This window comes from Nerophis ophidion, linkage group LG12 (genome assembly GCF_033978795.1).
Source record: "Nerophis ophidion isolate RoL-2023_Sa linkage group LG12, RoL_Noph_v1.0, whole genome shotgun sequence".
Lineage (NCBI taxonomy): Eukaryota > Metazoa > Chordata > Actinopteri > Syngnathiformes > Syngnathidae > Nerophis > Nerophis ophidion.
The window spans coordinates 49,971,147-49,998,147 of record NC_084622.1 but is presented as its reverse complement, the minus strand read 5'-3'; the positions used below and the strand labels follow the sequence as shown (position 1 = coordinate 49,998,147).

Sequence of the window (27,001 nt, the reverse complement as noted above, 5' to 3'; positions counted from 1 at the left end):
GGGGGGTTGCCCACATCTGAGGTCCTCTCCAAGGTTTCTCATAGTCAGCATTCTCACTGGCGTCCCACTGGATGTGAATTCTCCCTGCCCACTGGGTGTGAGTTTTCCTTGCCCTTTTGTGGGTTCTTCCGAGGATGTTGTAGTCGTAATAATTTGTGCAGTCCTTTGAGACATTTGTGATTTGGGGCTATAGAAATAAACATTGATTGATTGATTGAAGTGAGCCATATTGTATAGGCAACATAGAGGAGAAAGTGGTACACACCAGCCCCTTATGACATTTCCCAAGTCATCAGGCAACTAACTGATAACAAAGCATGTGGCATGGATAATATTACTGCAGAGCACCTGTAACTAGCAAGCTCTAGGGTAGCTGTGTTGCTCTCAATCTGGTTTACAGGGTTGGTAACGCATGGAATCCTGCCAGATGCTATGCTGACAGTTATTTTAGTACCTGCACCTATTAAAGATAGGGTTGGTATCGATCCATCACCCTAGCCAATATGCTATATACTCTCTAAAGTGCTGGAAAGTGTGATAATAGACAGTTGGGGATCTTATTTGCACCGCGGAAGACCCATTTGGCTTTAAGAGCAAGCACAGCACTGACTTGTGTATATATGCTTTTAAAGAAGCAGTAGAACAATACAGAGGACAGGGCTCTACAATTTTGGTAGGTTTTATTGAAGTATCTAAAGCAGGGGTGCCCATTACGTCGATCGCGAGCTACCAGTCGACCGCGGGGGGTGTGTCAGTCGATCTCCAGCCAGGCTTTTAAAAAAAATAGACCTAAAAATTAGTGATCATCAATCTTCACCAAGACGTCACTTAAGTGACATTCACGGTACCGGAGGGTCTTGTGAGATGACGCTGGCTGCTGCAAGATCATTATTATGAAAATAAAAGCCCTGCTTCATGCTGCCTGCGCTAACTAAATACAGAGTCTCGGAAAACTGGCGTGCACAAGCGATCCCTCAGAAAGCTGGCGTGCACATCACTTGTGCACGCCAACTTTCCGACACTTTAGTTAGCGCAGGCAGCATGAAGCAGGGCTTTTATTGTGAAGATAGGAAATGTGCAGTCGGCCTTTAGAGTTTTGACGGAAGGGACGGCGCAAAAGTCTGTTGAAATAAAAAGTGTTTCTCGCCTTCCTCTCTGTCATTTTTTCATAATAATGAACTGGCAGCAGCCAGCGTCATCTCACAAGACCCTCGGGTGCCGTGAATGTCAATCAAGCAAGCTACGGAATTTGCCGCCAATGTTTTTCTTGTAAAGTGTATGGAAGCTGGATGAATTAGATGCTAAAAAACAACCACTTTCATGTGGTATTGTACAGAAAGGACAACTTTTTTTCTCCTCTATTTGAAAATGTGGGCGTTATCATCATTACTGTCTGATTCCAATCAATGCAAGTCATCAGAATCAGGTAATACACCAACTTATATTCTTGTCTTCGTGAAAGAAAGACATCTATATGTGTTACACATGCTTGTATTACCATTAAACACATTTAACTTGTTTACAAAAATGTCTCTTTCATAAATAAATAAATATAAATGATATATATAAATGAGGTAGATCCCCTCGAGTTGGTCAATTGAAAAGTAGCTCGCCTGCAGAAAAAGTGTGGGCACCCCTGACATAGTGAAACCCAATATCTAAGTTACATTTAAATCAGTGTTGGTGGCACTTTTATAGAATGTGTAGAAGCATTTTAAAAGCATATTTTTATTGTTGCATTTGTTTGTTGGATGCCTACAATCATTGGTACTTTAACTTTAACTTTTAACTTTTACTGAATATGCACAAGCACTATTTTAATATCATTTGATATAGACTGTATTCTTTGTTTTATGTACCGTATGTGATTGTATGTCTACTTGGACGTTTGTGTCTGCAATAAAGCTTGATTGGTATGTATGCTTGCAGCACAACTTATGGCGAGGCACTGTATTAGATCATTCTCACCCAGGATTTGTTTTCACCTGGATGTAACTCACCAATGATATGACACTGTGGGGACACATTTAATGTATACGTTTAAACCCAAAACCAATGGTAAGCATAACAGTGTGTTTTTAAGGTACTCTAATCTCCTTGGCCTGACACAACTGTGTGCAGAAGGTCTTAGTCTGCACACACACAGAGAAGCTGACATATAATGTCACAGGTCAGTGAGTTTTCCAAGATTTTTTAAAGCAACTTCAAAGACACTCCAATCAGTACAATCAAAACAGGCCTGTAATTACTCTTTTGATTCCTTTGACCATCTCTTTAAAGTCTACAGGCTTAGCAGTTTTTAACTTTTGCCTGTAGGTCGGGAATCGGGATGAAGGGAATTAGATAGATTTCCAAAGCTGCCATGTTAACAGAACAATAAGACTCCTTTATTACTGTTCCGCACGCCTGAGGTAGGATGTAAACAGCCACCATAACAAACGAGGAGATCTCCCGGAGTTAATAAACTGGTTTTTAGTTTCAGTAAACCCCAGGACAACGGATCTACAAAAATCTGTGTTTTTAGTGTCAAGGTGTTTTTGGTGTTCGTCCAGCTTATTAGCCAGGGAGTGGATGTTTGCCAAGTGAATGGATAGAAGCACTGTGCGTAATCCCCTCTACCTTAGGGACGGCGTGGCGCAGTGGGGAGAGTGGCCGTGCGCGACCCGAGCATCCCTGGTTCAATTCCCACCTAGCACCAACCTCGTCACGTCCGTTGTGTCCTGAGCAAGACACTTCACCCTTGCTCCTGATGGGTGCTGGTTGGCGCCTTGCATGGCAGCTCCCTCCATCAGTGTGTGAATGGGTAAATGTGGAAGTCGTGTCAAAGCGCTTTGAGTACCTTGAAGGTAGAAAAGCGCTATACAAGTACAACCCATTTATTTACCTCTGTTTAATGAGTGCACCTGCTTGTTTTCCTTCTCTGCGGCGTCTCCGGCAATGTTCATAAAGAGTTGCTCCTCCTCCAGTAAAAATCTCTGTTTAACTTTAAGGTTCAATGTAAAAAAAAGTTTGGCAGAGGACTGTCCGATATTTTAGAGTTTTTCTTTCGAGAAAGAGACCAAAGAAGGGGAGCCAAAAATTGCAAAAACTAGGAAAAACGCAACAATTACACTTCAACACAACCTTGGACTTGCACAATCACGAAAAAAAAAATCATATAGTACTTAATTTCAACAATTGCTTGATTGATTGATACTTTTATTAGTAGATTGCACAGTTCAGTACATATTCCGTACAATTGACCACTAAATGGTAACACCCGAATAAGTTTTTCAACTTGTTTAAATCGGGGTCCACGTTAATAAATTCATGGTACATGCTCTGACTATTAATGACAGGGTCCCCTCAGGTCAATAAAAAGTCTTAAAAGTATGCATTCATAGTAAGTAAACCATATTACATTAAACAAGCATAAGTTGGCTGTGATAACGTGGCGACTTGTCCAGGATGTACACCGCCTTCCGCCCATGTGCAGCTGAGATAGGCTCCAGATACACTTACAATTAGTGCACCAACCCAAAAAACCTCCCTTTTTCATGATAAAAAATAAAATTAAAATTAAATAAAATCAGTTTATATGATTTTGTCAAGTCTATCTATGACTGTAAGGCTTCCCAAAGACTTGGACTTGACTCAGAATTTAACTCTCACTTTTTATTACACATTTTTACTCAGTGGAATTAAGTAAAAAACATTTAAACAAAATTGTATTCAGTAAATACAAAACCGTTTATAAACATACCCATTCTAAACATTTATTTTACAATTCTGCTTTTTTATATACAGTTTCAGGATTTTACCAACTTTGTATCATGCCTTTCAGCATTAACGTTTTGATCTTTGCTAAAAAATAGTATCACCTATAAACTACTTTTACCGTCAGTCACAACATTAAGACAGCTAATTGATAAATTATAATATTGCATTTTAAACTTAATTTCATGCACAGCCACATCAAAACTATGCAACCAAATTTAAATGTACCTAATAACATTTTTACTTGAATAGTATATTACATCTAAATCAATTAAATAAACTGTACAATTACAAAGCAAATGTTTTATTCCGATTTATAAGACACCAGATGACCCCTCTAATTACAAATATACTGAACTCTCCCTCAACTCCGGTTCTGTTTCTACCTCATTCAAAGCTGACTCTCTGACACCCGCCTCAAAAAACCTAGACTTGACACTAAAGCCATTAGCAACTTCTGGCCCGTCTTCAACCATCTTATTTTGCCAAAGAATATTGGAATGTGCAATGACGAGCCAAATAACAGTTCAGCATAATGTCAATAATCTCTCCAGTTCATTTCAGTCTGGTTTGCGTTCCCCCAAAAGCACTAAAAGAGCCCTTTACAAAGTCTTTAATTCACCTCCCCCTCGCATCTGACCTACGCCACCTCAATCTCTTCATTCTTCTCGATCTCCTTGCAGCTTTTGATGCCATTAATCACGCCATTGCTCTCTTGAACCTGGAAACTTTCGTCAACATTACAGGCACTGCACTCTGGATTAAGTCATATCTGAACAATAGACAGCAATTCCTATCCATCAATAACGCCACCTAATCCGTTGCCCCCTTGTACCAAGGTGTCCCCCAAATTGGCCATCTCTTCTTCAACCTTAACATACTTCAATTTGGGCAATTAATAAGTCACATGGCCTTAATTATTACTGCTACACTGATAATATACAGATCTACAGTTCACCAACTGCTTCACTGATGTAAACATCTGGATAAACATAAACGTTCTCAAACTCTACTACAAAAAACTAATCTCATAATTATTAGTCCAAAATACCTCACTGATTCTCTTAAAGATTTCAACATATCACTAACCAGCATTGCTTCTCTAAGCGCTGGCTCCTTCACTTGTCCTTGATTAGCAATCAAAGGATTGATAATTACGATGTTTTATGCCAAAGTGCTTTGTACCTTAATGCCGCACAGCTTTCCCTGTGCCTATTTTGCATTGTTTGCACTTCCTTGCTGCATTATCCTATTATTAAATACATTTTACCTGCGCTTTGCCTGCCATCTCTGCACCCTGGAGTCACGGCCAACAAGGCTGTAACAACTGTTTCACCTTCATTCGATGAAATGGCGAAAACAAACACATCCCACAATCCTTTCTGAGCATGAGAACTGATTAATATGTTTGCTGTATGGTTTGTATAACTTTAGTACATCAAACCGTGTACAAGCATACATCCCGGGTCCAAATTACGTTTTTAATAACGGAAAAAATCCTTGATTTGGAATTGGCATTTTTCAGAAGTCTTCAGAATATTTATTATATTCTGGTTAATGCAGGAACATTATGAGCATGTGATTGAAGTGAATGGTACAGCATTTTTTTTGAAATAATAATCTCTTTACCTCCTCCCATTTCAAGGTTTCTATAGCAGTCGGACTTGCAGGGTTTGCTAGCGTCACGCTGGTGGTTATCTTCCTCTTCAATAAGTGTGGGCGAAATTGCAAGTTAGCCATCAATGGTAGGTCTACACACACTGCAATTTTAACTATGGCTGAACACATTTCTGACAGGGCATACTATTGCGCCACCCCTAGCTTTTTCTAAATTTGTGTGATGTTTATTAGTTTTTTCCACATTAAAGATGATTCCACGTTTAATGGAATCAGTAATTCTACTGTATAGCAGCGCCATTTTTTCTATTGCATCCGACTGATAAATGGTGGCTCATTTGAGACAGCAATATGATTGCTCTCTGTACAGTACAGGCCAAAAGTGTGGACACACCTTCTCATTCAATGCTTTTTCTTTATTTGTATGACTATTTACATTGTTGCCCCAAGTGGAGGAGTTCAAGTACCTAGGAGTCTTGTTCACGAGTGAGGGAAGAGTGGATCGTGAGATCGACAGGCGGATCGGTGTGGCGTCTTCAGTAATGCGGACGTTGTACCGATCTGTTGTGGTGAAGAAGGAGCTGAGCGGGAAGGCAAAGCTCTCAATTTACCGGTCGATCTACGTTCCCATCCTCACCTATGGTTATGAGCTTTGGGTCATGACCGAAAGGATAAGATCACGGGTACAAGCGGCCGAAATGAATTTCCTCCGCCGTGTGGCGGGGCTCTCCCTTAGAGATAGGGTGAGAAGCTCTGTCATCCGGGAGGAACTCAAAGTAAAGCCGCTGCTCCTCCACATCGAGAGGAGCCAGATGAGGTGGTTCGGGCATCTGGTCAGGATGCCACCCGAACGCCTCCCGAGGGAGGTGTTTAGGGCACGTCCAACCGGTAGGAGGCCACGGGGAAGACCCAGGACACGTTGGGAAGTCTATGTCTCCCGGCTGGCCTGGGAACGCCTCGGGATCCCCCGGGAAGAGCTAGACGAAGTGGCTGGGGAGAGGGAAGTCTGGGCTGCTGCCCCCGCGACCCGACCTCGGATAAGCGGAAGAAGATGGATGGATGGATGGATGGACATTGTAGATTGTCACTGAAGGCATCAAAACTCTGGATGAACACATGTGGAGTTATCTACTTAACAAAAATGTGAAATAACTGAAAACATGTTTTCTATTCTCCTCTCTGAGCTGCTACCTTACCGTGGTAGAGGAGTTTGCGTGTCCCAATGATCCTAGGAGCTATGTTGTCTGGGGGCTTTCATGCCCCCTGGTAGGGTCTCCCAAGACAAACAGGTCCTAGGTGAGTGATCAGACAAAGAGCAGCTCAAAGACTTCTATGGACTTACAACAAAATTAACCCAGATTTCCCTCGCCCGGACGTGGGTCACCGGGGCCCCGCTCTGGAGCCAGGCCCGGAGTTGGGGCACGATGGCGAGCGCCTGGTGGTCGGGCCTGTCCCCATGGGGCCCGGCCGGGCACAGCCCGAAAAGGCAACGTGGGTCATCCCTCCAATGGGCTCACCACTCATAGCAGGGGCCATAGAGGTCGGGTGCATTGTGAGCTGGGCGGCAGCCGAAGGCAGGGCACTTGGCGGTCCGATCCTCGGCTACAGAAGCTAGCTCTTGGGACGTGGAACATCACCTCACTGGGGGGGAAGGAGCCTGAGCTAGTGCGCGAGGTAGAGAAGTTCCGGCTGGATATAGTCGGACTCACCTCGACGCACAGCAAGGGCTCTGGAACCAGTTCTCTCGAGAGGGACTGGACCCTCTTCCACTCTGGCGTTGCCGGCAGTGAGAGGCGACGGGCTGGGGTGGCAATTCTCGTTGCCCCCCGGCTCAAAGCCTGCACGTTTGAGTTCAACCCAGTGGACGAGAGGGTAGCTTCCCTTCGCCTTCGGGTGGGCGGACGGGTCCTGACTGTTGTTTGTGCTTACGCACCAAACAGCAGTTCAGAATACCCACCCTTTTTGGGTACACTCGAGGGAGTACTGGAAAGTGCTCCTCCGGGTGATTCCCTTGTCCTACTGGGAGACTTCAACGCTCATGTTGGCAACGACAGTGAAACCTGGAGAGGCGTGATTGGGAAGAATGGTCGCCCGGATCTAAACCCGAGTGGTGTTTTGTTATTGGACTTTTGTGCTCGTCACGGATTGTCCATAACAAACACCATGTTCAAACATAAGGGTGTCCATATGTGCACTTGGCACCAGGACACCCTAGGCCGCAGTTCCATGATCGACTTTGTAGTTGTGTCATCGGATTTGCGGCCTTATGTTTTGGACACTCGGGTGAAGAGAGGGGCGGAGCTTTCTACCGATCACCACCTGGTGGTGAGTTGGCTGCGATGGTGGAGGAGGATGCCGGACAGACCTGGCAGGCCCAAGCGCATTGTGAGGGTCTCCTGGGAACGTCTGGCAGAGTCTCCTGTCAGAGAGAGTTTCAATTCACACCTCCGGGAGAACTTTGAACATGTCACGAGGGAGGTGCGGGACATTGAGTCCGAGTGGACCATGTTCCGAACCTCTATTGTCGAGGCGGCTGATTGGAGCTGTGGCCGCAAGGTTGTTGGTGCCTGTCGTGGCGGTAATCCCAGAACCCGTTGGTGGACACCAGCAGTGAGGGATGCCGTCAAGCTGAAGAAGGAGTCCTATCGGGTTCTTTTGGCTCATAGGACTCCGGAGGCAGTGGACGGGTACCGACGGGCCAAGCGGTGTGCAGCTTTAGCGGTCGTGGAGGCAAAAACTCGGACATGGGAAGAGTTCGGGGAAGCCATAGAAAACGACTTCCGGACGGCTTCGAAGCGATTCTGGACCACCATACGGCGCCTCAGGAAGGGGAAACAGTGGACTATCAACACCGTGTATGTTGCGGATGGTGTTCTGCTGACTTCGACTGCGGATGTTGTGGATCGGTGGAGGGAATACTTCGAAGACCTCCTCAATCCCACCAACACGTCTTTCTTTGAGGAAGCGGTGCCTGGGGGATCTGTAGTGGACTCTCGTATTTCTGGGGCTGAGGTCGCTGAGGTAGTTAAAAAGCCCCGGGGGTGGATGAGATCCGCCCGGAGTTCCTCAAGGCTCTGGATGCTGTGGGGCTGTCTTGGTTGACAAGACTCTGCAGCCTCGCGTGGACATCGGGGGCGGTACCTCTGGATTGGCAGACCGGGGTGGTGGTCCCTCTCTTTAAAAAGGGGGACCGGAGGGTGTGTTCCAACTATCGTGGGATCACACTCCTCAGCCTTCCCGGTAAGGTTTATTCAGGTGTACTGGAGAGGAGGCTTCGCCGGATAGTCGAACCTCGGATTCAGGAGGAACAGTGTGGTTTTCGTCCTGGTCGTGGAACTGTGGACCAGCTCTATACTCTCGGCAGGGTTCTTGAGGGTGCATGGGAGTTTGCCCAACCAGTCTACATGTGCTTTGTGGACTTGGAGAAGGCATTCGACCGTGTCCCTCGGGAAGTCCTGTGGGGAGTGCTCAGAGAGTATGGGGTATCGGAATGTCTTATTGTGGCAGTCCGCTCCCTGTATGATCAGTGTCAGAGCTTGGTCCGCATTGCTGGCAGTAAGTCGGACACGTTTCCAGTGAGGGTTGGACTCTGCCAAGGCTGTCCTTTGTCACCGATTCTGTTCATAACTTTTATGGACAGAATTTCTAGGCGCAGCCAAGGCGTTGAGGGGTTCCGGTTTGGTGGCCACGGGATTAGGTCTCTGCTTTTTGCAGATGATGTAGTCCTGATGGCTTCATCTGGCCGGGATCTTCAGCTCTCACTGGATCGGTTCGCAGCCGAGTGTGAAGCGACCGGAATGAGAATCAGCACCTCCAAGTCCGAGTCCATGGTTCTTGCCCGGAAAAGGGTGGAGTGCCATCTCCGGGTTGGGGAGGAGACCCTGCCCCAAGTGGAGGAGTTCAAGCACCTAGGAGTCTTGTTCACGAGTGGGGGAAGAGTGGATCGTGAGATCGACAGGCGGATCGGTGCGGCGTCTTCAGTAATGCGGACGTTGTATCGATCCGTTGTGGTGAAGAAGGAGCTGAGCCGGAAGGCAAAGCTCTCAATTTACCGGTCGATCTACGTTCCCATCCTCACCTATGGTCATGAGCTTTGGGTCATGACCGAAAGGATAAGATCACGGGTACCAGCGGCCGAAATGAGTTTCCTCGGCCGGGTGGCGGGGCTCTCCCTTAGACATAGGGTGAGAAGCTCTGCCATCCGGGAGGGGCTCAACGTAAAGCCGCTGCTCCTCCACATCGAGAGGAGCCAGATGAAGTGGTTCGGGCATCTGGTCAGGATGCCACCCGAACGACTCCCTAGGGATGTGTTTAGGGCACGTCCAGCTGGTAGGAAGCCACGGGGAAGACCCAGGACACGTTGGGAAGACTATGTCTCCCGGCTGGCCTGGGAACGCCTCGGGATCCCCCGGGAAGATCTAGACGAAGTGGCTGGAGATAGGGAAGTCTGGGCTTCCCTGCTTAGGCTGCTGCCCCTGCGACCCGACCTCGGATAAGCGGAAGATGATGGATGGATGGATGGATGGATGTTTTCTATTCTAGTTTCTTCGAAATAGCCACTCTTTGCTCTGATTGTTTTTTCGCACTCTCTTGGCATTCTCTCGATGAGCTTCAAGAGGTAGTCATCTGAAATGGCTTTCACTTCACAAGTGTGCTTGAAGCTCATCGAGAGAAATGCCAAGAGTGTGCAAAGCAGTAAACAGAGCAAAGGGTGGCTATTTTGAAAAAACTAGAATATAAAACATGTTTTCAGTTAGTTCACCTTTTTTTGTTAAGTACATAACTCCACACTCATAGTTTTGATGCCATCAGTGACAATGTACAATGTAAATAGTCATGAAAATAAAATAAAAATGCATTGAATGAGACGGTGTGTCCAAACTTTTGGCCTGTACTGTATGTTAGCTGCCATTATCTGTGTTGATGTTCACTTTCTGTGCATATACAGTAGGACTTTGAGTTTGTTTCATTAAATGACGGAGTGATAATAAGTTATTGCGTTTGTAATTTTCAGACACTACCAATCTATATAAAAAAAAAGATTTAAACTTACCGTTTGTAAATGACGGGCACAAGTAAAGTTGGGCAAACCTTCTGATGAAGATGTGTTCACGACAGGAACCTCAGATTGGCCAATGCTTCCACATCCCATCTTCAAATGCGTGTTCATCTCCTTTCTGAAAAGTGTAAATCGATTAAAACACTACTTTGACTGGAATAAAGTATTTTGGATTTGAAGCACAACATATATTTTTTCAAGCTGATAGGGCATACTTATATATATGTATTGTTTTTTTAAATGTAAACTTAAGTGTAGTTTGTGCACACATTGCGGTAAAAAAGACCCCAACAAAGGTGGATTTGAAAAACTGTATCTGTAGATTTATCCATACGAAAGCCAACAATGGCCGATCGTCCATCATTTCAATGATAACTTCCGATCATTTTAGCTCTCTCTGGTGAATTATTTGCACTTTTTAAAAGAAGTGGCGATAGCAAATGGCTTAGGAGCGGCTTCTTTAGCAGCAAGCATATTTAAACAGTCGTGGCGATGCATTTTATGTGGTTGATGAGGTTTGATATGTTGAAGTGTCATGTTTTTTTCCTCCGGGCAGAATGTTTGCAGAAGATGTAAAGGAAATAGCACACAAATTGTTTTCCTCTAAAACAGTAAAGAAGTCCCACACAATAAACATCACGTTTGCTTGCAATTACAAAGTTTATGGCTGGTAAAAGGATCTCTCCCCTGTAATGCATAGTATGGGTAATCTCATTGTACATTATTATTTGTATATTTTTATTGGCTATCTGAGCTATTTTTTATGTAATAATTTATTGTACCAACCTGGTAAATATTAATCTCATATTTGTCATGCACTCTTATTGATTATGAATGCATGCCTCACACTTTGTCTAGGTCCTGGTGAGGAAGACTCTAGCAGCCCTCTTCACCATGTCAATCATGGGATTATGGGCCCGTGCACACTGGATGGTGGACTTGATGCTTTGATGATTGGAATGAACAGGATTCCTATTATAGAGAATCCACAATACTTCAAACATGGATACACCTGCAATAAACCCACCGCATGTGAGTACAAACTAAATACAAGCCCCTTTCTCACAGAAATTACTCAAAAGTAGCCCATACAAGACAAATTGTTAAGTCAGCATTCATTTATTTGTCCTATCAGACACTTGGCGAGCAGATGTCCTAAGAATAAACTAGGCAAAAACACACGGTAGAAAATAAAACACACAGGTCAGAGTCTCTCACTTCATGAGCCATTGGAATTTTCTTTAGTTTAAGACTTCTGGTCATTTGAAAATTTAATTGCAAATCTTACAGCAGTGATAAGCGCTGGTGCCTCACAGCGAGAAGGTATGATTCCCAGGCTCTTAGTCTTTCTGTGTGGAGTTTGCATGTTCTCCCCTTCCTTGCGTGGGTTCTCCCCGGGTACCCCGGCTTCCTCCTACCTGGGGAACAGGTTTATATGGCAACACTAAATTAGCCCCAGTGTGTGAATGTTGTCTGTCAGTGCTAGCCCTATAATGAGATGGCACAGTGTACCTCGCCTTCCGCCCAAGTGTAGCCGGGATAGGTTCCAGCCCCTCCGCTACCCAGAGAAGGATAAGAAGTAGAAAATGGATGGATGGATGGAAAAGGTTGGCATACAGGATTAAAAAGTTGAAAGGGGTTCAGTGTTTGCCCATTTCTGCCTTAACCCCGGATTCTCACAGGACGCTTAACGGGGCAGGACGTCTCTCTACCGCCGTTCTGATGGGCACTGTTGCGGCACCGCTGTGTATCAAAGTGGCAAAAATTCTTAGGAGATCTCGCAAATCTAGTCACGTGATAGAAGAGTTGTAGTAAAACGAAAACCAAATGGTTTAATCATGTCCTTCCAGGAATAACTCGATCCTGCCATTCAAGATACGTATCAGCTGCTGAACAGCAACACCACGGAACATATAGAGCAGGGGTGCCCATTACGTCGATCGCAAGCTACCAGTCGACCGCGGGGGGTGTGTCAGTCGATCTCCAGCCAGGCTTTTAAAAAAAATAGACCTAAAAATTTGTGATCATCAATCTTCACCAAGACGTCACTTAAATGACATTCACGGTACCGGAGGGTCTTGTGAGATGACGCTGGCTGCTGCAAGATCATTATTATTAAAATATGACCGAGAGGAAGGCGAGAAACACTTTTTATTTCAACAGACTCTCGCGCCGTACCTTCCGTCAAAACTCTAAAGGCCGACTGCACATTTCCTATCTTCACAATAAAAGCCCTGCTTCATGTTGCCTGCGCTAACTAAATACAGAGTCTCGGAAAACTGGCGTGCACAAGCGATCCCTCAGAAAGCTGGTGTGCACATCACTTGTGCACGCCAGCTTTCTGAGACTCTTATTTTGTTAGCGCAGGCAGCATGAAGCAGGGCTTTTATTGTGAAGATAGGATATGTGCAGTCGGCCTTTAGAGTTTTGACGGAAGGGACGGAGCCAAAGTCTGTTGAAATAAAAAGTGTTTCTCGCCTTCCTCTCTGTAATTTTTTCATATTAATGAACTGGCAGCAGCCAGCGTCATCTCACAAGACCCTCGGGTGCCGTGAATGTCAATCAAGCAAGCTACGGAATTTGCCGCCAATGTTTTTCTTGTAAAGTGTATGGAAGCTGGATAAATTAGATGCCAAAAATCAACCACTTTCATGTGGTATTGTACAGAAAGGACAACTTTTTTTGTCCTCCATTTGAAAATGTGGGCGTTATCATCATTACTGTCTGATTCCAATCAATGCAAGTCATCAGAATCAGGTAATACACCAACTTATATTCTTGTCTTTGTGAAAGAAAGACATCTATATGTGTTACACATGCTTGTATTATCATTAAACACATTTAACTTGTTTACAAAAATGTCTCTTTCATAAATAAATAAATATAAATGATATATATAAATGAGGTAGATTCCCTCGAGTTGGTCAGTTGAAAAGTAGCTCGCCTGCAGAAAAAGTGTGGGCACCCCTGATATAGAGCTTTGCCGTCCAACAATACGCACAGGCAGGCATCTGAGACAGCACCGACTCATGGAAAAGACAGTTTTACCTTGCAGAATGACAACTTTATTTTTCCAATTGTAGCAAACAACGACGGACATCCTCCCTGGCAAGCATTGTGCACAGACACTCATCTCATTCAACCACTCCCCTGCAGCCCTGACCTCCATACCAGCTGGTATTTGACATAGGCCCCCAAATAGCTGTCCAGTAATATGATTATTTGATTTTAGGCCTGTAATATCAACATGTCCTCATCCATTTGTGTGAACGAGGTGATGTTAGATCTGAAAACCTTTTACATGCTGACTTCAGGTCCGTCCTTGCCTATTAAAACATTTCAAAGTGTAAAATACGATCCGTCTTGAACACAAAGTAAACCGAATGATTTATGTTGTGTTTATGCATGACTTCTTGTCCCACAGAAGCAGATTTGAGGTAAATGAATCTGTTGTGCCAGGCAACGGCATGAATATAAACTTTGTGTATATTTCTGTAGAGTTTAAGCATACAGTGGAAATCCGGGGTTAAGCCCTATACCCCATAACCTTAACCCTTTCAGTAGTAGATATTTTCTCTCTCTCTCTTTCAGTTGTTCACCACATAAAACGGAGGGACATTATTTTACAAAGGGAGCTGGGAGAAGGAGCATTTGGCAAGGTCTTTCTCGCTGAATGTTACAATCTGAGTCCCACTAAAGACAAAATGCTTGTGGCTGTAAAGGTAAGAAGGCGTGTGTGCTACAAAAATACGAATAGAAGGTCTCCCAAATAAATATTTTGTTTGTTTTGCTCAAAGGTCTGCAACCCGTGGCTCTGGAGCGTTGCAGACCACTTGAATAGATACATAGTTTCCTAACAATATGTTGAACATGGTGTCCCTAAACTAAAAAAAAATATATATATATATATATATATATATATATATATATATATATACACGTCACCGGGCTTCACGGTGGCAGAGGGGTTAGTGCGTCTGCCTCACAATACGAAGTTCCTGCAGTCCTGGGTTCAAATCCAGGCTCGGGATCTTTCTGTGTGGAGTTTGCATGTTCTCCCCGTGACTGCGTGGGTTCCCTCCGGGTACTCCGGCTTCCTCCCACTTCCAAAGACATGCACCTGGGGATAGGTTGATTGGCAACACTAAATTGGCCCTAGTGTGTGAATGTGAGTGTGAATGTTGTCTGTCTATCTGTGTTGGCCCTGCGATGAGGTGGCGACTTGTCCAGGGTGTACCCCGCCTACCGCCCGATTGTAGCTGAGATAGGCGCCAGCGCCCCCCGCGACCCCGAAAGGGAATAAGCGGTAGAAAATGGATGGATGGATGGATATACGTCACCTCACTGGGGGGGAAGGAGGTATATCTCCTCTCTGAGCTGCTACCTTACCGTGGTAGAGGAGTTTGCGTGTCCCAATGATCCTAGGAGCTATGTTGTCTGGGGGCTTTCATGCCCTTGGTAGGGTCTCCCAAGACAAACAGGTCCTAGGTGAGTGATCAGACAAAGAGCAGCTCAAAGACTTCTATGGAATTACAACAAAATGAACTCAGATTTCCCTCGCCCGGACGCGGGTCACCGGGGCCCCGCTCTGGAGCCAGGCCCGGAGTTGGGGCACGATGGCGAGCGCCTGGTGGCCGGGCCTGTCCCCATGGGGCCCGGCCGGGCACAGCCCGAAGAGGCAACGTGGGTCATCCCTCCAATGGGCTCACCACTCATAGGAGGGGCCATAGAGGTCGGGTGCATTGTGAGCTGGGCGGCAGCCGAAGGCAGGGCACTTGGCGGTCCGATCCTCGGCTACAGAAGCTAGCTCTTGGGACGTGGAACGTCACCTCACTGGGGAGGAAGGAGCCTGAGCTAGTCCGCGAGGTAGAGAAGTTCCGGCTGGATATAGTCGGACTCACCTCGACGCACAGCAAGGGCTCTGGAACCAGTTCTCTCGAGAGGGACTGGACCCTCTTCCACTCTGGCGTTGCCGACAATGAGAGGCGACAGGCTGGGGTGGCAATTCTCGTTGCCCCCCGGCTCAAAGCCTGCACGTTTGAGTTCAACCCAGTGGACGAGAGGGTAGCTTCCCTTCGCCTTCGAGTGGGGGGACGGGTCCTGACTGTTGTTTGTGCTTACGCACCAAACAGCAGTTCAGAGTACCCACCCTTTTTGGGTACACTCGAGGTAGTACTGGAAAGTGCTCCCCCGGGTGATTCCCTTGCCCTACTGGGAGACTTCAACGCTCATGTTGGCAACGACAGTAAAACCTGGAGAGGCGTGATTGGGAAGAATGGTCGCCCGGATCTAAACTCGAGTGGTGTTTTGTTATTGCACTTTTGTGCTCGTCACGGATTGTCCATAACAAACACCATGTTCAAACATAAGGGTGTCCATATGTGCACTTGGCACCAGGACACCCTAGGCCGCAGTTCCATGATTGACTTTGTAGTCGTGTCATCGGATTCGCGGCCTCATGTTCTGGACACTCGGGTGAAGAGAGGGGCGGAGCTTTCTACCGATCACCACCTGGTGGTGAGTTGGCTGCAATGGTGGGGGAGGATGCCGGACAGACTTGGCAGGCCCAAACGCATTGTGAGGGTCTGCTGGGAACGTCTGGCAGAGTCTCCTGTCAGAGAGTTTCAATTCACACCTCCGGGAGAACTTTGAACATGTCACGAGGGAGGTGGGGGACATTGAGTCCGAGTGGACCATGTTCCGAACCTCTATTGTCGAGGCGGCTGATTGGAGCTGTGGCCGCAAGGTTGTTGGTGCCTATCGTGGCGGTAATCCCAGAACCCGTTGGTGGACACCAGCGGTGAGGGATACCGTCAAGCTGAAGAAGGAGTCCTATCGGGTTCTTTTGGCTCATAGGACTCCGGAGGCAGTGGACGGGTACCGACGGGCCAAGCGGTGTGCAGCTTTAGCGGTAGCCGAGGCAAAAACTCGGACATGGGAAGAGTTCGGGGAAGCCATGGAAAACGACTTCCGGACGGCTTCGAAGCGATTCTGGACCACCATACGCCGCCTCAGGAAGGGGAAGCAGTGCACTATCAACACCGTGTATGGTGCGGATGGTGTTCTGCTGACTTCGACTGCGGATGTTGTGGATCGGTGGAGGGAATACTTCGAAGACCTCCTCAATCCCACCAACACGTCTTCCTTTGAGGAAGCGGTGCCGGGGGAATCTGTGGTGGACTCTCCTATTTCTGGGGCTGAGGTCGCTGAGGTAGTTAAAAAGCTCCTCGGCGGCAAGGCCCCGGGGGTGGATGAGATCCGCCCGGAGTTCCTTAAGGCTCTGGATGCTGTGGGGCTGTCTTGGTTGACAAGACTCTGCAACATCGCGTGGACATCGGGGGCGGTGCCTCTGGATTGGCAGACCGGGGTGGTGGTCCCTCTCTTTAAGAAGGGGGACCAGAGGGTGTGTTCCAACTATCGTGGGATCACACTCCTCAGCCTTCCCGGTAAGGTTTATTCAGGTGTACTGGAGAGGAGGCTACGCCGGATAGTCGAACCTCGGATTCAGGAGGAACAGTGTGGTTTTCGTCCTGGTCGTGGAACTGTGGACCAGCTCTATACTCTCGGCAGGGTTCTTGAGGGTGCATGGGAGTTTGCCCAACCAGTCTACATGTGCTTTGTGGACTTGGAGAAGGCATTCGACCGTGTCCCTCGGGAAGTCCTGTGGGGAGTGCTCAGAGAGTATGGGGTACCGAACTGTCTTATTGTGGCAGTCCGCTCCCTGTATGATCAGTGCCAGAGCTTGGTCCGCATTGCCGGCAGTAAGTCGGACACATTTCCAGTGAGGGTTGGACTCCGCCAAGGCTGTCCTTTGTCACCGATTCTGTTCATAACTTTTATGGAGAGAATTTCTAGGCGCAGCCAAGGCGTTGAGGGGTTCCGGTTTGGTGGCCACGGGATTAGATCTCTGCTTTTTGCAGATGATGTAGTCCTGATGTCTTCATCTGGCCGGGATCTTCAGCTCTCACTGGATCGGTTCGCAGCCGAGTGTGAAGCGACCGGAATGAGAATCAGCACCTCCAAGTCCGAGTCCATGGTTCTCGCCCGGAAAAGGGTGGAGTGCCATCTCCGGGTTGGGGAGGAGACCCTGCCCCAAGTGGAGGTGTTCAAGTACCTAAGAGTCTTGTTCACGAGTGGGGGAAGAGTGGATCGTGAGATCGACAGGCGGATCGGTGCGGCGTCTACAGTAATGCGGACGTTGTATCGATCCGTTGTGGTGAAGAAGGAGCTGAGCCAGAAGGCAAAGCTCTCAATTTACCGGTCGATCTACGTTCCCATCCTCACCTATGGTCATGAGCTCTGGGTCATGAACGAAAGGATAAGATCACGGGTACAAGCGGCCGAAATGAGTTTCCTCCGCCGGGTGGCGGGGCTCTCCCTTAGAAATAGGGTGAGAAGCTCTGCCATCCGGGGGGAGCTCAACGTAAAGCCGCTGCTCCTCCACATCGAGAGGAGCCAGATGAGGTGGTTCGGGCATCTGGTCAGGATGCCACCCGAACGCCTCCCTAGGGAGGTGTTTAGGGCACGTCCAGCTGGTAGGAGGCCACGGGGAAGACCCAGGACACGTTGGGAAGACTATGTCTCCCGGCTGGCCTGGGAACGCCTCGGGATCCCCCGGGAAGAGCTAGACGAAGTGGCTGGAGAGAGGGCTGCTGCTGCCCCCGCGACACGACCTCGGATAAGCGGAAGATGATGGATGGATGGATATATATATATATATATATGTATATATATATATATATATATATATATATATATATATATATATATATATATATATATATATATATATATATATATATATATATATATATATATATATATATATACAAACCCCGTTTCCATATGAGTTGGGAAATTGTGTTAGATGTAAATATAAACGGAATACAATGATTTGCAAATCATTTTCAACCCATATTCAGTTGAATATGCTACAAAGACAACATATTTGATGTTCAAACTGGTAAATAGTTTTTTGTTTTTTTTTTGCAAATAATCATTAACTTTTGAATTTGATGCCAGCAACACGTAACAAAGGAGTTGGGAAAGGTGGCAATAAATACTGATAAAGTTGAGGAATGCTCATCAAACACTTATTTGTAACATCCCACAGGTGTGCTGTGGGATGTAATTGGGAACAGGTGGGTGCCATGATTGGGTATAAAAACAGCTTCCCAAAAAATACTCAGTCTTTCAAAAGAAAGGATGGGGCGAGGTACACCCCTTTGTCCACAACTGCGTGAGCAAATAGTCAAACAGTTTAAGAACAACGTTTCTCAAAGTGCAATTACAAGAAATTTAGGGATTTCAACATATAGGGTCCATAATATCATCAAAAGGTTCAGAGAATCTGGAGAAGTCACTCCACGTCAGCGGCATGGCCAGAAACCAACATTGAATGACCGGGACCTTCGATCCCTCATACGGCACTGTATCAAAAACCGAAGTCAATCGCTAAAGGATATCACCACATAGGCTCAGGAACATTTCAGAAAACTACTGTCACTAAATACAGTTTGTCGCTACATCTGTAAGTTAAAGCTCTACTCTGCAAATCGAAAGCCATTTATCAACAACATCCAGAAACGCCGCGGGCTTCCCGAGATCATCTAAGATGGACTGATGCAAAGTAGAAAAGTGTTCTGTGGTCTGACGAGTCCACATTTCAAATTGTTTTTGGAAATATTCGACATCTTGTCATCCGGACCAAAGGGGAAGCGAACCATCCAGACTGTTATTGACGCAAAGTTCAGAAGCCAGCATCTGTGATGGTATGGGGGTGCATTAGTGCCAAAGGCATGGGTAACTTACACATCTGTGAAGGCACCATTAATGCTGAAAGGTACATACAGGTTTTGGAACAGCATATGCTGCTATCTACGCACCGTCTTTTTCATGGACGCCCCTGCTTATTTCAGCAAGACAATGCCAAGCTATGTTCAACATGTGTTACAACACCGTGGATTCGTTAAACAAGAGTACAGGTACTTTCTTAGCCCGCCTGCAGTACAGACCTGTCTCCCATCGAAAATGTGTGGCGCTTTATAAAGCGTAAAATAAGACAGCGGTGACCCCGGACTGTTGAACGACTGAAGGTCTACATAAAACAAGAATGGGAAAGAATTCCACTTTCAAAGCTTCAACAATTAGTTTCCTCAATTCCTAAACGTTTATTGAGTGTTGTTAAAAGAAAAGGTGATGTAACACAGTGGTGAACATGCCCTTTCCCAACTACTTTGGCACGTGTTGCAGCCATGAAATTCTTACTTATTATTTGCAAAAAAAAATAAAGTTTATGAGTTTGAATATATACAACTCGCTGGAATAAAAAGACAATATAACATACATCCATAAACTTGGATGCATATGCAAAAGTGCAATATATTTATCTGTACAGTAATCTATTTATTTATACATGCACCTTATTGCTTTTTTTTTTTATCCCGCACTACCATCACTTAATGCAACGAAATGTTGTTCTTATTTGTACTGTAAAGTTCAAATTTGATTGACAATAAAAAGGAAATCTAAATCTATGAAATATCTTGTCTTTGTAGCATATTCAACTGAATATGGGTTGAAAAGGATTTGCAAATCATTGTATTCCGTTTATATTTACATCCAACACAATTTCCCAACTCATATGGAAACGGGGTTTGTATGGATGTATATATATATATATATATATATATACATACACACACATATATATATATATGTATATATATATACACATATATAAATATATATATATATATATATACATATACACACACACATATATATATATATATATATATATACACACACATATATATATATATATGTATATGTATATATGCATGCAGTTTATATATTATGTAATTATGAAAAAAGATAACAATTTCAAATGTTTAATAGAACATATAATACTGTAATCTGCCTCCAACCATATTGAGCTCCAATTTGCGCTCATGTGACCTCATCACATTCTCCCAAACCTTGTCTGGCTCATGATTGTCTAACTTTAGAGCATGTGCATGTGTCTTTTTGAGCAGTTTGACCTTGCAGGCACTGCAGGATCTTAGTCCATGACAGCAAAGTGTGTTACTGATGCTTTTCTTGGTGACTCCTTTATATTTCTGGGCTGGTCCCTCACCTTTCTCGAAGGCATCCTTACGTGAGCGGGTGAACTCTAGTATGGAACCCCAGATGGATTGATACAGTACATTCTTTATACATTTTTGTTATACATATTTATCTTCCTGTAGTTATTTTTATAAATTGGTAGATGATGGGAATCTGTACCAAATTAGACATTTTTATTAGAGATGTCCGATAATGGTTTTTTTGCCGATATCTGATATTCCTTGATGCCCCGCTGGATGCATTAAACAATGTAACAAGGTTTTCCAAAATAAATCAACTCAAGGTATGGAAAAAATGCCAACATGGCACTGCCATATTTACTATTGATGTCACAAATTCCATAATTTTTTTTTAAACATGGCTCAAAACCGCAACTTGGAATTTGGGACAGAGCATGAGGAGGTTGAGGTGGGGGGAGGGGGTAAGAGGTAGCGGGGGGTGCATATTGTAGCTTCCCGGAAGAGTTAGTGCTGCAAGGGGTTCTGGATATTTGTTTAGTTGTGTTTATGTTGTGGTGCGGAGCGGATGTTCTCCCGAAATGTGTTTGCCATTCTTGTTTGGTGTGGGTTTACAGTGTGGCGCGTATTTGTAACAAGGTTAAAGTTGTTTATACAGGCCACCCTCAGTGTGACCTGTATGGCTGTTGACCAAGTATGCATTGCATTCACTTGTGTGTGTGAAAAGCTCTAGATAATAATGTGAATGGGCCGGCACGCAAAGGCAGTGCCTTTAAGGTCAATTGACGCTCTGTACACAGCGCCGTATTAAAAAGTCATAAATTTTACTTTTTGATACCGATAATTTCAGATATTACATTTTAAAGCATTTATCGGCCGATAATATCGCCAGTCCGATAGTAGCGGACATCTCTAATATTTATAGGAACCAACAACGCTAGCATGTCCAATTGAACGTCTTCACTTGCACTAGCCCTTTTCTAATTTCCAATGGATATGCTATATACATGCTATTGATTAGCATTGGCGATTTCAACTCATCCAAGTTTGGTAATGACAAATACTACTAAGATGCATGTTACAGCTGGTGTGAAAGAGGCAAATAACAGCATTATATGATAGCGGTGTTAACACTGTTACTTTTACTAGTAAAAAGTAATCTAACTACTTGTATGTACATTACAACCCACATAGCGAGACGTTTAATATACGCTACGTTTGATGTTGATGTGGTATGTCAACAAGCGTCAGCAGTTCAATGCAGGAATTATATTTTTACTAATGAAAGTAACAACCAGCACCAAACTAAAATGAACTTGATGTTGAATGGAAAGAGGCAACATCGCACAGCAAACAACAAGATATACTACTTTGAGGGAATAATTAACAACAAATCAATGACTGAAATGACAAACTTGCAAACCTACAATACCCCGTTTAACGACAAGGACACTACAGTCATCAAAGCACATTCAATCTCTTTATTAACTAGCGTTACCAATCCAGTGAAAAAATTCAACCTGGCTGCCATTACTGCCGCTGCTAAGCTAACAGATACAGCTAAGCTAAATTGCCACTCTGTGTGTGCTCTCACTGATGTCACACGTGAATTGGCAACAGACACAGCCTTTAAAAGGCACACCCACACACACTCTGCTCTCATGAAACATCTCTCAACTGCATGTGCAAGATATTTGATGTTTTTTTTTTTAAGTCACGCATTATTAGTTTGCCTAGTAATGTATTACATTTATTAAAGAAGATTTCCGTTACTTTTTCGGTAAAGTAAGGAGTAACTGTAATTAATTACACTGTAGATTAGACAGTTGTCACGGGCTTTTGGGCGCCAGGGAGAAACAAATTCTATAGATGAAAATTACGCTGATTGGTGAAAATATGGGAGCAAGCTGTGGGTTTTGGACTAAGTTGCAAGGCCATGCATGAGTTGCAAGGATTGGTTCAAAATTGTATGAAATGGCACAATTTTGACATCGCAAAATCCTGGCGGGACATGCTTCCACCCCAAGAATGTTTGAAATAAAGCATTTCAATGGTCCGTCGTTGATATTTGATCAGCGTTGGTTGGCCAATTTCAGCATATGTAGGAGGAATGAAGCGATCGCATACACACAATACGACCATTGTGTCAATATCAGCCTTTTATGATTCATTGTCTTCTTCGTTCATCTCCAGACTCTGAAAGATTCCATGCTATCAGCCAGGCAAGACTTCCAACGGGAAGCTGAACTGCTGACCAATCTCCAACATGAACATATCGTAAAGTTTTATGGCGTATGCGCTGAAGGAGATCCACTCATCATGGTCTTCGAGTATATGAAACATGGGGATCTGAATAAATTTCTCAGGTGAGCTTAAAAAAAAAGTAGCGATACATTTGGAGATGTTGTACTGAAGCATCAGTGACTTCCAGACATAAATTATTTCAAGTTATGTATTATATTCCTGAGAAATATGCAGAAAAATATGCTTCTTCCTTTAACGCAGTCTGTTGCACGTAGACACTAGTATCAAGGTCAGTTCCTCGCTTCAATGACCATTTTTTTCCAAAAGATGCTAACAAGGTAAATATTTGTGGAGATTTGCAGTAGCCCAGGACTTTTTGTGACCTGCTGGGGAAAGGAAAAGACAAAAAAAAGAAAGAGCAAAAAGGCATAATGTAAAGAGATAAAGGTTAATTGTTGACACTAATAATTAGGGATGGGTAAAATAATTGATTTAATCGATTATGAATCAATTTCTTTTCAATTTTGCAATGTAATTTTACAAGACATTATATTGCAATTTGTAATAATTGAATGACAATGAATGTTCTCATTCTCGGGGCATTCAATCGATCGCAAATGAACTATTCTGTTTGTCTTACAAGGCTATGATCCTCTCATTGAGTAGGCTTCATCAGTTAATTGTCATAGAGAGAAGGGAATTATAATTTAAGAGGAGAACTACTTTTTAAGATTCAATATTGTAGAACAACGCAGAAACGAATGAGTATAACAATAGCAGGGGTTAAAATATGGAATTGTTTAAAGGATGAAATAAAACACAGCACCAACATAAACCAGTTTAAAAAGCTTTTTAAATCATTTATCATTAGTAAATATAAGAAAGAAGAGCAAACATTGTTTTAGAAAGACAATAATATATAATATGTGTATAAATACAATTTATGATTTCATAATTATACATATAGGTTATATTAAAATGTATATATTACCACTTCATATGGAATTTAAATACATTGTGTATATATATATGTGTACAAATGTATATGTTTGATTTAAATGTTAAACTGTGTATATGAGACGTGTGCTACATATATGTTGCTTATATATTGTTTAAAAAAAAAAAGTAATATAAGTGAAGCATGTTTTAGATTTTATATATTTTGAACCTTGTTCTTGTTGTGATGGGGTAGGTTTATATAAGCGTTGCTTCAACCTACACCCTTTCGGCTCAATCATTGCTCAAATGAGTGTTTTTTTTTTTCTTTTTTTTGTTGTTGTTCTTTGTTTTATGTGAAGATTGCCGAAATAAATAAATAAATAGACGTAGGTTGGTCAGGTCTGGTCTAGATGCTGGTGATATGTGTTGTTGATAAATGGCTTTCGCTTTAGTTTTAACTTGCACTTACAGATGTAGCGATGAACTGCAGTTACTGACAGTGGTTTTCTGAAGTGTTCCTGAGCCTATGTGGTGATATTCTTAAGACACTGATGTCGCTTTATGATGTCGTACTGCCTGAGGGCTCAAGGGTTCCCGGGCAATCAATGTTGGTTTCGGGCCTAGATGCTTACGTCCAGAAGCTTATGATTTAAATACAGACCGTTTAAGGTGAAATCTCTAAATTCCTTGCAATAGGGGACGGCGTGGCGAAGTTGGGAGTGTGGCCGTGCCAGCAATATGAGGGTTACTGGTTCAATCACCACCCTCTAACATCCTAGTCACATCAGCTGTGTCCTTGAGCAAGACACTTCACCCAAGCGCTGTGCATGGCAGCTCCCGCCATCAGTGTGTGAATGGGTGAATGTGGAAATAGTGTCAAAGTGCTTTGAGCTCCTTAAAAAAAGGTAGAAAAGCACAACACAAGTACAACCTATTTACCATTTTAGCTGGTTGAGATATGTTCTTCTTAAACTGTTGGACAATTTGCACGCATTTGTTAACGAAGTGGTGACCCATGCCCTATCTTTGTTTGTGAATGACTGAGCATTTCATAGAAACTGCTATTATACCCAATCATGGCACCCACCTGTTCCAAATACTGTAAGTGTTTGATGAGCATTCCTCAACTTTCTCAGTCTTTTTTGCCACTTATGTCAGCTTTTTTGAAACATGCTGCTGGCATCAAATTCCAAATGAGCTAATATCTGCAAAAAAAAAACAAAGTTTACCAGTTTGAACGTTAAATATCTTGTCTTTGCAGTGTACTCAATAGAATATGGATTGAAAAGGATTTGCAAATTACTGTATTCTGTTGTTATTTACGATTTACACAACATGCCAACTTCACTGGTTTTTTTTTTTTTTACAATTTTACTTTAACATATTGAAGACACTTTCAATATTTACACATAGGTGTGGATCGCATTGAATCTAATTGTGACTATCGAATTAGAAGCTTATGAATCAAAAATGAATTGATTTTGAAAAAAAGTCTATAACGCCTCGCACTTCTAATAACTAATTATTTACAAATGAACTCCAATTTTCCTTAGAGCCCATGGGCCAGATGCCATGATCCTGGTGGAAGGACAGCCCCTGCAGACTAATGGGGAGTTGGGTCTGCCCGAGAAGCTTCACATCGCCAGTCAAATCGCTGCAGGAATTATCTACCTTGCATCGCAACACTTTGTGCATCGAGATTTGGCTACAAGAAACTGTCTGGTGGGGAATGGCCTCCAGGTGAAAATAGGAGACTTTGGCATGTCAAGAGACATATACAGCACAGATTATTACAGGGTAAGTTCATACATTTATTGTTCATTGTAAAATGAATCCTATGTGAAATATGCATTGTGTACAAGAGATTGAATTCAAATCATAGTGTAGTCTGCATTTTGCATGTTAGACTTTTTATCTCATGTTATTGTGAAATAGACTAAAAGATAAGTAAGATGAGTATAAGTTTGCGGTAAAATTTCATATGAAAGTTCCTGATTTGACATTTATTGAAATTGACAGTTTACATGTTACTCCTCTTCTCCCACCGCCATCCGTGGGAGAAGAGGTTAAACATGTAAAATGTCTACGGATAGCGTGTGATTCAACTCAAGTTGAAAAGCCCTGCGTTAGAGGCTTGCTAGAAACCGACATACGTCCCTCGCTTATCACGCCTAATTGGGACAGGACATGACAGCAATAAACACATTTCTACAAAGTAAGGACATTATTAATACCGTATTTTTCGGATTATAAATCGCTCCGGAGTATACGTCGCACTGTCCGAAAATGCATAATGAAAAAGAAAAAAAACATATATACGTTGCACTGGAGTATAAGTCGCATTTTTGGGGAAAATGTATTTGATAAAATCCATCACCAAGAATAGACATTTGAAAGGCAATTTAAAATAAATAAAGAATAGTGAACAACAGGCTGAATAAGTGTAGGTTATATGAAGCATAAATAACTAACTGAGAAGGTGCCTGGTATGTTAACGTAACATATTATGGTAAGAGTCATTCAAAAAACTATAACTTATAGAACATGCTATACCTTTACCAAACAATCTGTCACTCCTAATCGATGAATCCGATGAAATTTTCTTCCTCGATGTCGCTTCTAAACAACTCTGCCAACTCCAAAGGTATGCGCTGCTTCCTCTTGTCGTTTTCTGCTGCATATTTCACTACGTCCAGCTTGTAATCTGCAGTACATGATTTATTTTTCGGTCCAATTTTTGTTCAGCCCTTTCCAGTTTTTATAAGTTACCGCCAACGATGAAATGATCCATTTCAATAGCTACGGCAGTAGCATATAGCAGTTAGCATTCCATGACCCACATTGCACTTCTGCCATGACCCTCCCCCGCCGAATTCTCATTGGTTGACATGTATGTGACGGTTGCTGACGTGTGTGTGACGATTGCTGATATTTTCTTGGTCTCTTCCGCGAATGAGATAAATAATCCATTCATCCATCCATCCATCCATCATCTTCCGCTTATCCGAGGTCGGGTCGCGGGGGCAACAGCCTAAGCAGGGAAGCCCAGACTTCCCTCTCTCCAGCCACTTCGTCTAGCTCTTCCCGGGGGATCCCGAGGTGTTCCCAGGCCAGCCGGGAGACATAGTCTTCCCAACGTGTCCTGGGTCTTCCCCGTGGCCTCCTACCAGCTGGACGTGCCCTAAACACCTCCCTAGAGAGGCGTTCGGGTGGCTTCCTGACCAGATGCCCGAACCACCTCATCTGGCTCTTCTCGATGTGAAGGAGCAGCGGCTTTACGTTGAGCTCCTCCCGGATGGCA

At 43.9% G+C, this 27,001-nt stretch overlaps 1 protein-coding gene across 1 annotated transcript in view; it reads left to right on the top strand.

Annotated features, from left to right (window-relative positions):
• Window positions 1–27,001, top strand: part of LOC133562846 (NT-3 growth factor receptor-like) — a 98,473-nt gene that overhangs the window by 60,516 nt on the left and 10,956 nt on the right. The window contains exons 12-16 of the mRNA XM_061916653.1: window positions 5,402–5,501; window positions 11,291–11,464; window positions 14,024–14,154; window positions 22,711–22,883; window positions 25,254–25,497. Coding sequence (XP_061772637.1) covers window positions 5,402–5,501; window positions 11,291–11,464; window positions 14,024–14,154; window positions 22,711–22,883; window positions 25,254–25,497 — 822 coding nt within the window. The remainder of the gene's footprint in view (window positions 1–5,401; window positions 5,502–11,290; window positions 11,465–14,023; window positions 14,155–22,710; window positions 22,884–25,253; window positions 25,498–27,001) is intronic.